Here is a 12,411-nt window from a genome sequence, read left to right as displayed (position 1 = left end):
CGAACCAAAACAGGGGAAATTAAAAATATTTATAATTGAATGATAATAAAAATACCATAAATGTGCGGAAGGCAGTTAAGGAGTGCTGACGGGAAACTTGCCGCGGTAAATGCTTCTGTTATAAAATAAGATCTCAAATCGACGACACAGGATTTCACCCCGAGAAAGCAGGACAAGAAAAGCAAGGAAGAAACCCAGAGAGCTCAGGGCCGCTCAGGGGCCCGCAGTCCCTCTTGCTCCCGCGCCCTCGCCTTTGTAACCAGTTTTCCGGGGGCAGGGTCCTGTGAGGGGCCTTCTTTGCGGGTCGGGAGACAGGGCGCAGGACCCCCCAGCTAGCACCCCCGAGGCGAAGCCTGCCCAGGCGGGGCCGGACCGCGCCCACTCGTAGGCGCCCGTGACCCCGCCGCCCCGCGCCCCCCGTGGCCCGCGCCCCCGCGGCCGTTGGCGAGACCCCGCGGCCTCCGCAGCGCAGCGCCTCCCACGTCCCGCTTCCATGCGGCCCGGGCCCGCACTCCTCCTCCTGGCCCTGGGCCTGGGCCTGGGCCTGGGCTCCGATCTCGGCCGCCGCCCTCCGCCGCCGGCTCCTCGCAGGGCCCGCGCCGCCGCCCCCGGGGCGCCCGGCTCGCCGTCCGGCGGCCTCCCCGGCCCGGGCCCCGCCTCGGCCCGCCTCGGCCCGCCCGAAGCCCCGGCCCCCGGCCCGGCGGCCGAGGCGCTCTCCGTCGGGGGCGCCTCGGGCCCCGGGGTGCGCAGTGGCGGCTGCGGCCACGGCCGCGCCCGGCTCAGCCTGCGGCCCCGCGCGGCCCGAGGGGGCGGCGTGGTCCTGCGCGGCGGCCGCGGCCTCTGCCTGAGCGGCGGGCCGCCCGCGGGCCCCGCGCCCCGCTGCCTGCGCGCGCTCGTCCTGCTGCGCGCCCGCCGCGCCCGCCGCGCCGCCGCGCCCGCCCGCGTGGACCTGCACCTGTCGGCGCCCCGCGGCCGCCTCTCGCTGCGGTGGCTCGCCCGCCTGCCGCGCTCGCTCGGGCGGCCGGAGTGGACCTTCCGCCTCGGGCTGCTCGGGCCCGCCGCCGCCGCCCGCGTGGCGCCCCGCTCGGTTCTGCCCCGCGGCCCCCTCGCCTCCGCGGACTTCATAGGCCAAACCCAGTGCCCTACGGATGGGCCTACGCCTGTCGTTCTAGAGGCGGTCCACCCGAACCATTCCCGAGCCATGGAGTCTTCGGTGTCCTGTCAGGTAGAGGACCAGCCTCTGCCGGTCTGTGTTATCCACGAGGTGAAGATCAATAGGGACAGTTCTGTGCTGCAGCTGACCAGGGAGATGGAAGCCACCATCAACGCCACCGTCCGCTACTACTGCTCGCTCTTCCAGGCCATTATTCAGAAGTGGCTCATCTTCCCCCTGCCTTCTGTATCCGCTGTGCCGGACTGGACCAAACCTTTGAAAACAAGTGAACTCAAGTTACAGTACACTACAACAAGTGTACACATCCCCAAGAAGTCTTTAATGTGGGGGGTGTATCTGTTTAATTTCTCAGTCTACCTCAAGTCTTGGGACCCAGAGGCACCCTTGGCAAAAGACTCGGATGCCATCCATGTCGTCATTCTCAGGAGTCCCCTGGAGGCAGTTATCCTCGGGGATGCCAATGTCACCATTAAGTTCAAAGATGGGCTGACTCTGGATGGAAGTCAGTCCTCTGATCCAGATGCAAACAGCCCCTTAGAGGGACTCCAGTTTTTCTGGTACTGTACCACAGAGCCAAAAAATTACCAAGGAGAGAAGATAACAGTGAGGAGTAAGGATGTCTGTCTCCCAGAGCAGGCTGATCTGAAGTGGACCTGGGCCTCTGGTCCCGTGCTGACACTTTTGCCAGAAACACTGAAAGGTGGGCGTGTGTATTTTTTCAGAATGGTGATTGAGAAGAATAACAGAAGAGCGTTTTCAGATAGAAGGGTGCACGTGCTCCCAGGACCAAAGCCTGTGGCGGTCATCTCATGTGTCGAAAATTGTGATCTCGATTTGGTGATATCAGACAGATTCTCTTTGTCTCTAAACTGCACAAATTGTAAAACAAGCCGTGATGTCTATAAATGGTCGATCCTGTCACTTCTAGGTAGTGAGATCCAGTTTGATTGGATGGGGCAAACTACAACAGGGAGGAATGGCGCTTACTTGTCTGTAAAAGCTTTTGCTTTTGAACATTTTGTTGAAGACAAGTTTTGGGTTTCTCTATATCTAAACACTTGGAGTGGAGCGACCTTGGTCTTAAGGCACCCCTTCATTATTAACCATGTCCCTGAAATCGGAGAATGCAAAATTAATCCAGCGAAAGGAATTGCACTGATTACTAAATTTGTTGTCCAGTGTAGTAATTTCAAGGATAGGAATGTCCCTCTTACATATAAAATATTAGTTTCTGATGTGCATGGTTTTGGTGAAATCAGTTCTTTAAAAGAAAACACCTTGGGGACCGTCCTGTATTTGGGGAAGGATTCTACATCGCCCCCTTCCTTTCTCCCTGTTGGTGTGCTGGCCAATCATTATGCCTTGAAGATATATGCTCAGGTATATAATTCTCTAGGACCTTTTTCTCAGGTGACTTTGTACGCCACTGTGCAGGCTCCTACTGACATGAACTCATCAGAGGCTGTGCTGAACCAGTTATTCAATTTCACTATGGGACCAGATTCATTGCTGTCTACTTTGCTTCAAAATCGGGATTTTTTACCTGCAGGTTATTTAATGTATGTAGTAGCTTCTGTGCTGAATAGCATGAAAACCGAATTACCTCTGCAAGCTGACAAAGCCAGACTCCGCGAACACCTTTTTAATCAGTCCTTCATTCTTCCAGTAAGCACTTTGGTGGAAATTAGCCAGCTAGTCGTGGCTGTTACTAAATTAACCCAGAAAGCCTCTGAATTCACCCTAGTCTCTCAGAAACTGGCCACGGAGAGGATCTGGCAGGCAAATCAAGCCCTGCAGGAGTATCGGCAAAAAGATAAACATGTCTCTTCTGAGCAGATAGAAATTGTGTGCACTGGGATATTAACAAGCTTGTCTAACGTCCTGAAACTGACTGCTCGCCACAGCGTCGTGGAAGAGCCGTTCCACGTGGTAGAGTCTCTAGCAGACACAGTCTTGGCTGGTAAAGTACCGGAGGACGAAACCACCGCCCTGAGGACCTCCAACTTCAACATGTACGTCAAGAAAACGGAAAAGTGGAACGTCACCAAGTTCTTCAGCAACGAGAAGCTCTGTCGAAACTGCTTTCACCCGACGCTGAACGAGGACAGCGTCCCCAGTTTGCCCACCAATGCTCCCATTTCTATGATGTTCTGTGAGTTCACGGATGACCCTTTCCCTTGGCTGAATTATCAGGACGATGTTTTGACGGAGGTGGCTGGGTTCAGGATGACGGGAACCGAGGCCAACGGCGAAGTGATTGAGATCACACCTGATGTCTTAGAGGTGTACCTGGTCAAAAAAAACCTGAGCTTCGCGGTTTTTAGTCTCACAGTGGGACCCAGCGGTGAGCCTGATAAAGCTGAGTCTCTGAGAAAGACGGTTGGGGGGTTTAGCTTTGAAGCGGACGGCAGAGCCACAAGCGAGGTGCTGGTCCACATCATCACGGACGTGACAGTGCTGTTCACGGTGCTGGTGTACGCTGGCAGTCAGATCACACCTGATGCTTTGGTCACCACCTTCCTTGTGCCCCGTAACATCCCCCCGATTGCCAACCAGAGCGACCTGTTTGACCCGGCCTGTGCGGTGAACCAGGCCCGCGTGGTCTGCCTTTCCCGGTCCCTTCTGCGGTTCATAGCTCAGCGGAGTGGCTCCTCGGAGTACACTGTCGCTGTGGTTCTGCAGGCACCTCGCTTTGTCATGACGCCCAGTGACAAGTTAGTGAGAATTTCTATTTTCAGTGTTCAGTGCTTGGACATGCGTGGGCTCCAGAGTGACTGGAGAGAAGACACCTGCATTCTTGGAGAGAGGACCACCTGGAACAGAATCCACTGTGTCTGCAAAAACACCCCGCAGCCCAAGCAGCCACTGGCAGAAATTAAACTCCCCAACCCATACCTGCATACCCGCTATTTGACGGCCAGGATGATTGTGGTCCCCAATCCCGTGGACCTGCGGTTGGAGGTCATCAAGACCGTTCCCCAAAACCCCGTGACCCTCTTCACTGTCCTCTTCATCATGCTCGTGTACATAATCCTGGCTTTCTGGGCCTTGCACAGAGATGAAATGGACCAGTTTCTCAGGGAGCATGTGATCGTTCTGCTTGATAATGACCCTTACGATAAAGTCTGCTATCTGGTCACCGTTTTCACAGGAAGCCGCTGTGGGTCTGGGACCCGGGCCGATGTCTTTATCCAACTTCGGGGAACAGAAGGCACCAGCGAGGTGCACTGTTTAAGCCATCCACAGTTTACAGTCCTCTGCCGTGGAAGCATCAACACTTTCCTCCTGACGACACAGAATGACCTGGGAGACATCCATTCCATCCACGTGTGGCACAACAATGAAGGCAGAGCCCCGAGCTGGTATCTCAGTAGAATCAAAGTGGAGAGTCTGTTCAGCAGGAACATCTGGCTGTTCATGTGCCGGAAATGGCTTTCGATAGACACCACTTTGGACAGAACGTTTCACGCTACCCACCCAGACAAGCCTCTTAGAAGAAAGGACTTTTTCCTCATAGATGCAAGTTACAGCCTGGGGAGAAGTCACCTGTGGTTCTCCATTTTTTCCAGCGTCGTGGCTAAGCCGTTCAGCAGGCTCCAGAGGCTGTCCTGCTGTTTAGCGATGTTGCTCTCCTCCCTGCTCTGCAATATTATGTTCTTCAATCTGAACAGACAAAAAGAACCCGAGCCCCAAAGCAGCAAGTACATCAGGTCCATGATAATAGGGCTGGAAAGTGTCCTAATTACGATCCCCGTGCAGGTAACCATCATATCTTTGTTCGTCTATTCCCAGAGGGAACCTCAGGTGCCTCTAAGCGAGGTGTCTCCCCAGAAGCCTCCTGTGTCATCAGCCGCAAGTGGGCACTGGGAAGAGCGTCTGGAAAAGTGGCATGCTCGCGAAACTGCCAAGGCACAGTCCAGGAAGCCTAAAAAGCCTCCCCCAAAGAGAAAGCCTGGACGTCGTAAGGCTCCTGCCCGGGCCACCTCTAAAACACGGCAGCAGGTTCAGAGAGCAGACAGCAAGGTCTCAGACACCTCCAGAAAAAATGAAAATGCCAACAACCCAAACATTGACGATAACCAGAGCGCTCATCCTGAAAAGGCTCCTCCCCCACCGGATCCTCCAGCCCTCGAAGAGAAGCCCCGGGTGGTTCTGCCTTGGTGGTGCGTTCACGTTGCGTGGTTCTTGGTGTTTGCCACTTGTAGTGTGTCCTCCTTCTTTATTGTATTTTACGGACTGACATACGGCTACGAGAAGTCAATAGAATGGCTCTTTGCATCGTTTTGTTCATTCACTCAGTCAGTTTTTCTGGTGCAACCACTGAAAATTATTCTCCTGTCAGGCATGAGGACAAATAAGCCCAAGTACTGTAAAAACCTTCCTTGGATCAGTAACTATCGCTACACCCAGATCAGGCTGCAGAGCATCACGACGGACCCGGAGGAGATGCGCAGGCAGCATGAGCGCGTCAGCCGAATCCGGGGCTCCCGGATGTACCAGCCGCTCACAGAGGACGAAATCAGGATCTTCCAAAGGAAGAAGAGGATCAAGAGAAGGGCGTTCCTCTTCCTGAGTTACGTTCTAGCTCACTTCATCTTTCTGGCCCTCCTGCTGGGCCTTGTCGCCCTCCTGCGCCACACTGACTGCTTTTACTATAACCAGTTTATTCACGATCAGTTCTCCATGGACCTGGCGACGGTGACCAAGCTGGAAGGCATCTTCCCATGGCTGAACAGCGTGCTGTTGCCTCTGCTCCACAACAACCTGGATCCAACGTTTCTGCCTGACAGCTCCTCTAAAATCCTCGGCCTGCCGCTGATGAGGCAGGTGAGGGCGGTGCCTGGAGAGAAAGCCTGCCTGCCTGCCAAACACTTCGCGCAGAGCAGCCTCCAAGGAGAGATTCGCTGTCACCCCGAATACGGCACCGACCCAGAAGACACAAAAAGCTACTCTGGCTCTTGGAATAGAGTTGGTAAGCGGGCCGTGGACAAGAATGCCAAAGGGTTTACTTACAAGCCTCCAGAAAAGAGATGGGCGTACTCTTCCTACGGGCTGCTGCAAACTTACGGGTCAGGAGGGTATGTGTTCTATTTTTTTCCCGAAGAGCAGCAGTTTAATTCCACACTGAGGCTCAAGGAACTCCAGAATAGCAAGTGGCTGGATGAGAAGACGTGGGCTGTGATTTTGGAGCTGACAACTTACAACCCAGACGCCAGCCTGTTCTGCTGCGTCTCTGTCATCTTTGAGGTCTCTCAGTTAGGAGTTGTGAACACAAGCCTGTCCGTGTACTCCTTCTCCCTTGCTGACTTCAACCCGAAGACTTCGGCGGAAATCTACTTGTACGCGGCCATCCTTATCTTTTTTGCTGCCTACATCGTTGACGAGGGGTACGTCATTATGCAGGAAGGGGCCTCCTACGTGACAAGTGTGTACAATTTGCTCAACTTTGCTTTAAAATGCATCTTCACCGTGTTGATTGTGCTCTTTTTCAGGAAACACTTCCTGGCCACCAGCATAATTCAGTTTTACTTGGCAAACTCGAAGGATTTCATTCCCTTTCATGCAGTTTCTCAAGTGGATCACATCATGAGGGTGATGTTGGGTTTCCTGTTATTTCTGACAATTCTGAAGACCCTCAGGTATTCCCGGGTCTTTTATGATGTACGTCTGGCTCAGAGGGCCATCCAGGCTGCCCTTCACGGCATCTGCCACATGGCGTTGGTGGTGTCCGCCTATTTCTTCGTGTACATGGCGCTTGGCTACCTGGTATTCAGTCAGCATGAATGGAACTACAGTAACATGATTCGCGCAGCGCAGACGATATTCTCCTACTGCGTTTCAGCTTTTCAGAACACAGAGTTTTCCAGTAACAGGGTTCTTGGCGTCCTGTTCCTCTCATCTTTCATGCTGGTGATGATCTGCATACTGATCAACTTATTTCAGGCAGTGATTCTGTCTGCCTACGAGGAAATGAAGCAGCCGGTGTACGAGGAACCATCAGAAGAGGCAGAAGCAATGACCTACCTGTGTCGCAAGCTAAGAAGCATGTTCGGCTTTCTGTCCCTTCGATCCAAGGAGGAAGACGAACCTGAGTTCTTCATCAACATGGTGTACGGGCAGCCAGAGAAGAGCAGCCGCCGCTATCTGGGGCTGAAGACCAGAAACATCAATGGCAAGAAAATGGTCTATCTGGTCGTGTGATCCATGACGGTCTCAAGGCCTGCAGACACGTTTCTCCCAGGGGCTCTCCTTAGGGGATTAAGGAACGTTCAGTGGCTCAGCCGTGCTCTCTGCCCATATCCTTCACAATGCACATTTGGAAGGACCCCTCTCTTGGCCTCCACTTTGGGGAACGTGAAAGGAGGGTGTCGGAGTGCAGTGCAGCCTGTAGGGAGAGAGGGTGACAGCCTGTGAGTCCTGGGTTGATTTTCCTCTAGCTGGGAAGTAGGTGTCTTTGGAACCCACTGTAGTTTAGAGGGTTAGAGACCCTGATTTGGGGGAGGGAGCTGAATTCCCCCCTCTTCACCCCTCCTCGCCTGAAGCAGCAGGAGAATGCTTCTGCTGCTCTGTGCCCCTCTCCTGGGACTGGAAGAGCAGAGCACCCCCACCCCACCGCCGGTCCCTCAGCCCTGCTGCTGGTTCCCTTTGCAGACCAGCGCTGCAGGGCCTCCCCCACCCTCCTTACCCCCACCGCCCATGCTCCAGCTGGGCCAGGGCTGGAGTGGCCTTGCGAGGAGTTGCAGGGTTTGCCCTCTTGCTTGGGAATGCAAGGGTGTGAGCCAGCGTCAGAAACCTGAAGCTTCACATGGACTCCTTAAGGCCACTGGAAGTTAAAGATGTAAAATTTAGTAACATTTTCTGGCCATGAGTTAAACAAGAAGGTGTGTGGGGAGGTTCACACTGACAGATGGCAGACGTTCTGTATAATGAATATAGCAATATATACATCCAGGATTTGGGCTTTCGGTGGATTGTTTAGGAATAATAAAGAAAACGTGGTTTATTGCTTAAGAAAAATGGGCTAGCATCTGTTATATTTTCACTCAGAAGCATGTTCATTTATGTAGATGCCACTTTAAGCTTGATCAGAATTAAATGTGAGATTTCTTCTATGAGACGTGCAGTGATTTCTGTAAGAAGGTCATTTGCCCAGATGGTCCTGCCCTCAACGTGGAGGGACAGCACAGGTGGGCGGCAGCTGTGTCCCAGGCATGTGTGGCTTGCTTGGCGTCCCTGTAATCCTGAGCTGCACTGGAATGGCCAACTGCATGCCGCACCTTGGCAGGCATGCACACACATGCACGTGCAAATATACACACTCACACACACACGTGTGCACGCGTTCCATTGTTTCCTCCCAAGGGGGGTTCTCAGAATTGGACGCGGGGAGTGGTCTTCTCCGCCAGGTGAGAAAATGGGGAGGTTCTGTGACTCCCCCAGGGCCACTCACAGTTAGGGTCAGAAGGTCCTATCTGGATTTTCTGACTCCTTTGGCGGGAAGTTGCCTGGTTCTGGCCCAGTGATTCTGACTGACGTGCACGTTCACAGTTAGCACCTCTCCTTACCTCCTGACTTCTGAACAGGTTGAGAAAAATAGTAAACATGGGGGCCACATGACGACTTTTCTAGTGACGGAAGCCAGCTGGGGTTCCGCCCCAGTTGCAGGTGGTGTGGGGCCGGCCTCTCCTGAAAGGCTGCAAAGACTGGGGCAGGCAAGGCAGACTTGTCTACTCTGTGAGTGGGGGCGCCCAGATGTTCTCCCCAAATGTAGGAGTGGGCTAAGGTCTCTGCCCTCTCCCTGTGGGAGGCTCAGGGTTACTCTAGTTGGCCTCCCTTCCCTGAAGGAAAGCCCCCCAGGTCAGCTTAGCATCTCATGACTCAGAGCTGTGAGTTCAGGGTCATAAACGGCCCAAGTGGGCAGTCCAGGGACGAGTGTGGAGGGCATCTGAATGAGGACCAGGACGGACGAGACGCTGAACTTCTCGTTACCGTGAGAAGTCTACACTCTTCCCCTGCATATTGGGTAGGAAGAGTGCCAGGGCCTTCTAACGTGATGGAGCAATGAAGCATTTATAGAGTTTAGAGATGCCAATGATAACATTATCAGTGACAAAACCGATAAAGGGAAACCTCACTAAAATGAAGTCAGGCGGCTAGAAGGGGTCGCCCTCACGCACATACCACTCAGGTCAGCACCCGTCCCAGCAGGAAGAGATGGACTTCGCATCTCGGGTAGGAGTAATACTACCGCCACGAGCAGGAGGAAGGAAGATTTTTCTCCTTGCCTGGCAGCAGTGCAGCCTGGGAGAGATGTCACAGGTCAGCCATTGAAAAGCCACTGTATTTTCTGCTTGCATTTTCCTCCAGTGGACTTTGTATTTATAACAGCTCCTCCCAACTTCCCCTTCTCCTCTATAAAAGTTTCCTCTCCTTTGCTTTGTCAGACTCAGATGTCCCAAATTGCAATTCTTTGCTGCTCCCAAATAAACCCATTTTGCTGGTAAGACTAACTGGCAGTTTTATTGTTTTAGGTTAACATCAGGAAGACAAAGTAACAAGTGAAACAGATCAAAATTCAGGTTTCTTTTGAAGGTCATTTTCATAGGACATGGCAACAATTTCTGAAGGAGTCTTTTAAGAGTCCTTTGTTCTCATCGCATTTCCAGAAATAGGGAAGGTATATTCCAGAGCAAGTTAGAAACAGTTATAAATACCCTCCCAAGTCTGCATTGCACAGGAAAGCATGATAAGTGTTCTTGGATTTGTTCTCAAAGTAGCACCTCAATAACTGGGTCGTTGAACAGGTTTTATGTACAGAGCAATCTCTCTCTCTGTAGCTACATGCCTTTCATCTACCTCAAACCCTTTAATTATGAAGACTTGCATTTGTAAGGCTTGTTTCTGTATGTATATTAAATTGTTAGGTATTTACTTTAAAACTATACAACTTGAAAGACATTTTGCCCGTTGGCAACACTATCTGGTCACTAAATGCTTCCTCCCACCAGCAACCCACAGAGGACCAGACTCTCCCCGCCGGTGTCTTGTGTGTGGGAGACTTCGTCTGGGCGCTGGTGTCTCTGTTGCATTTATGCGGAGATCCATCTTGCTGAATGTTTAGGAAATGTGTACTTTTCTGGATGTATGTTACATTTCTAAGAGTTTACTTAAAAACTAAGGCCTGCTTCTGGGATTTCATTAGCACTAAAAGCAAAATGCCTGCCTTTTGACCTTAATTTTTACCGGCAGAAATGGAGACAGGGATGAATAAGATTGCATTTAACAGGGAAATGAGGTGTGTCAGGGATTAATCCTCCATGGTACCCCTCTTTAGTTGCTATTAGCAATGCTTTGCTTCAGATTCTAATCTGCATTCAATTCCTTATTTTTTGATTTCCAAATTTCCTTTCTCAGTCTTCCCTTTAAATACACAATGTACAATACTTGTTTAGTACTGCGACTTTGAAAAAGCTTATAAGGGATTCTTTTAAGACCATATTTATACAACATTTTGTAAATTGTATAAATATGCCACAACGTATAGGTAATTATATTCCCCGGCAAACCCACCCCTAACATTGTGGGAGCCCGGGGCAGGGTGACAAATATCTAAATGTCTAAATACTTAAAGGTTATAAAACAGGCTTACAAACCATTAAATAAAATATGTTACATAAATATGGACTTATACACTTTCATAAGGACAAAATAAAAAATTATATGTAAAGCTATGGTTTTCATACAGATGAAAATGGGCAAAATGTCGATGATAACTGAATCACTGTGTAGCTCTGGCTGTCCTGTTGATGAGCCACTGATCCTTGGATGAGTAAAAAGCATACTGAATCTGTAAATTATTGTGTGTATATTTTAAAAAAATTTTTATTTTTATTGCTTTATTTCAGAAAAATTATGGTGTTGATAATAATAAGGATTTTCACATAAATATGTCTTATTGGCCATAGTGCCAAGTTAGACAAACTTTTCTGAATCATAACTGTTTGTAGATAGTTTTTTAATGATTTCAGTTGGGAGAAACCACGCTCTGCAGAGGGAGTAGCAAGCGGAATTGTCAATAAAATTCTTAATGCTTTAGATTTAGAATTGAACCATGAATCTTGATATCGTGGGTAAACATTATAAGGAAGGTGCATATAAAATACCATTATTGCAAAAAATATTGTATTTTCATTTCATCATATAAATGTCATCATTATTTCACTATTATCACCATTCCTTACAGCACATCTAGGGCCATCCAGTATTTCTCAGGTTTTTCTCCTTTCACGTTTTCCAGTGCTGAGATACCATAAGGAAAACTGAACACCGCAGTAGGTTGCTCACTTTGTTCAAACCTCTCTCCAGCAGAGACCTTGCCTTGATCCACAGGGACCAGACAACAGTCTCTGCAGAGATCAGTTTCAGGATTATTTGTGCGTGAAAACCCTTCAGGCTTCAGCAGATGTTATTGTTTCCTAGTTCTCATTTCTCCATGTTGTATTTGAATGTCATTTCAGTGCTTTTCTTTAAAATGTACTTTATTTTTTAGAGCAGTTTTAGGCTCACATCAAAATTGATGGGGAAGTACAGAGATTTTTCGTATCCCTCTGCCCCCACACATGGCATGGCCTTGCCCATTATTCACATGCCCTGACTGGTAGACTGGTTATAAATGACGAACCTACGTTGACCTGTCATAATCACTCCTTGTCCATAACTTACACTAGGTTCACTCAGTGTTACACAGTCTGTGGGTTTGGATAAATGTATAATGGCATGTACCCACCATTGCAGTATCTGCAGAGTTTTCACTGCCCTAAAAACCCTCTGTGCCCCACCATTTACCCCGCCCTCCACCTAACCCCGGCCACCACTGATCTTTTACTGACTCCATCGTTCTGTCTTTTCCAGAATGTCACAGAGCTGAAATCATACACTTATGTAGCCTTTTCCTATTGGATTCTTTCATTTAGTTATGTGCACTTAAATTTCCTCTATGTCTTATCATGGCTTGTTAGCTCATTTCTTTTTAGTGCTGAATAATATTCCATTGTTCGGGTGGACCACAATTTATCCATTGCCCTACTGAAGGACATCTTGGTTGCTTCCAAGTTTTGGCAATTATGAATATGAGTAAAGCTGTAATAAACACCGGTGTGCAGGTTTTTGTATGGATGTCAGTTTTCAACTTCTCTCGGTAAATACCAAGGGGTGCAATTGCCAGGTCACATGGTAAA

At 50.1% G+C, this 12,411-nt stretch overlaps 1 protein-coding gene across 1 annotated transcript; it reads left to right on the top strand.

The window, feature by feature from the left end:
• The first annotated feature begins 1,079 nt into the window (after positions 1-1,079).
• PKDREJ (polycystin family receptor for egg jelly) lies at positions 1,080-8,286 on the top strand. Its single transcript, XM_072973708.1, has 2 exons — positions 1,080-6,561; positions 6,667-8,286. Exons 1-2 carry the CDS (start codon positions 1,202-1,204, stop codon positions 7,373-7,375), a joined length of 6,069 nt encoding a protein of 2,022 aa, XP_072829809.1. The 5' UTR covers positions 1,080-1,201; the 3' UTR covers positions 7,376-8,286.
• The last annotated feature ends 4,125 nt before the right edge of the window (positions 8,287-12,411 follow it).

Source organism: Vicugna pacos, chromosome 12 (assembly GCF_048564905.1).
Source record: "Vicugna pacos chromosome 12, VicPac4, whole genome shotgun sequence".
In the NCBI taxonomy this organism is placed as follows: Eukaryota; Metazoa; Chordata; class Mammalia; order Artiodactyla; family Camelidae; genus Vicugna; species Vicugna pacos.
Note: the sequence above shows the minus strand (reverse complement) of the source record. Positions and strands in the feature narration are given on the sequence as shown.

Bases quoted from the DNA above. Each gene is read 5' to 3' on its own strand.
- PKDREJ (XM_072973708.1), top strand. From the start codon at position 1,202: ATGGAGTCTTCGGTGTCCTGTCAGGTAGAGGACCAGCCTCTGCCGGTC. The intron at 6,562-6,666 runs GTACGTCATTAT...GCTCTTTTTCAG, and splicing joins GCCTACATCGTTGACGAGGG to GAAACACTTCCTGGCCACCA.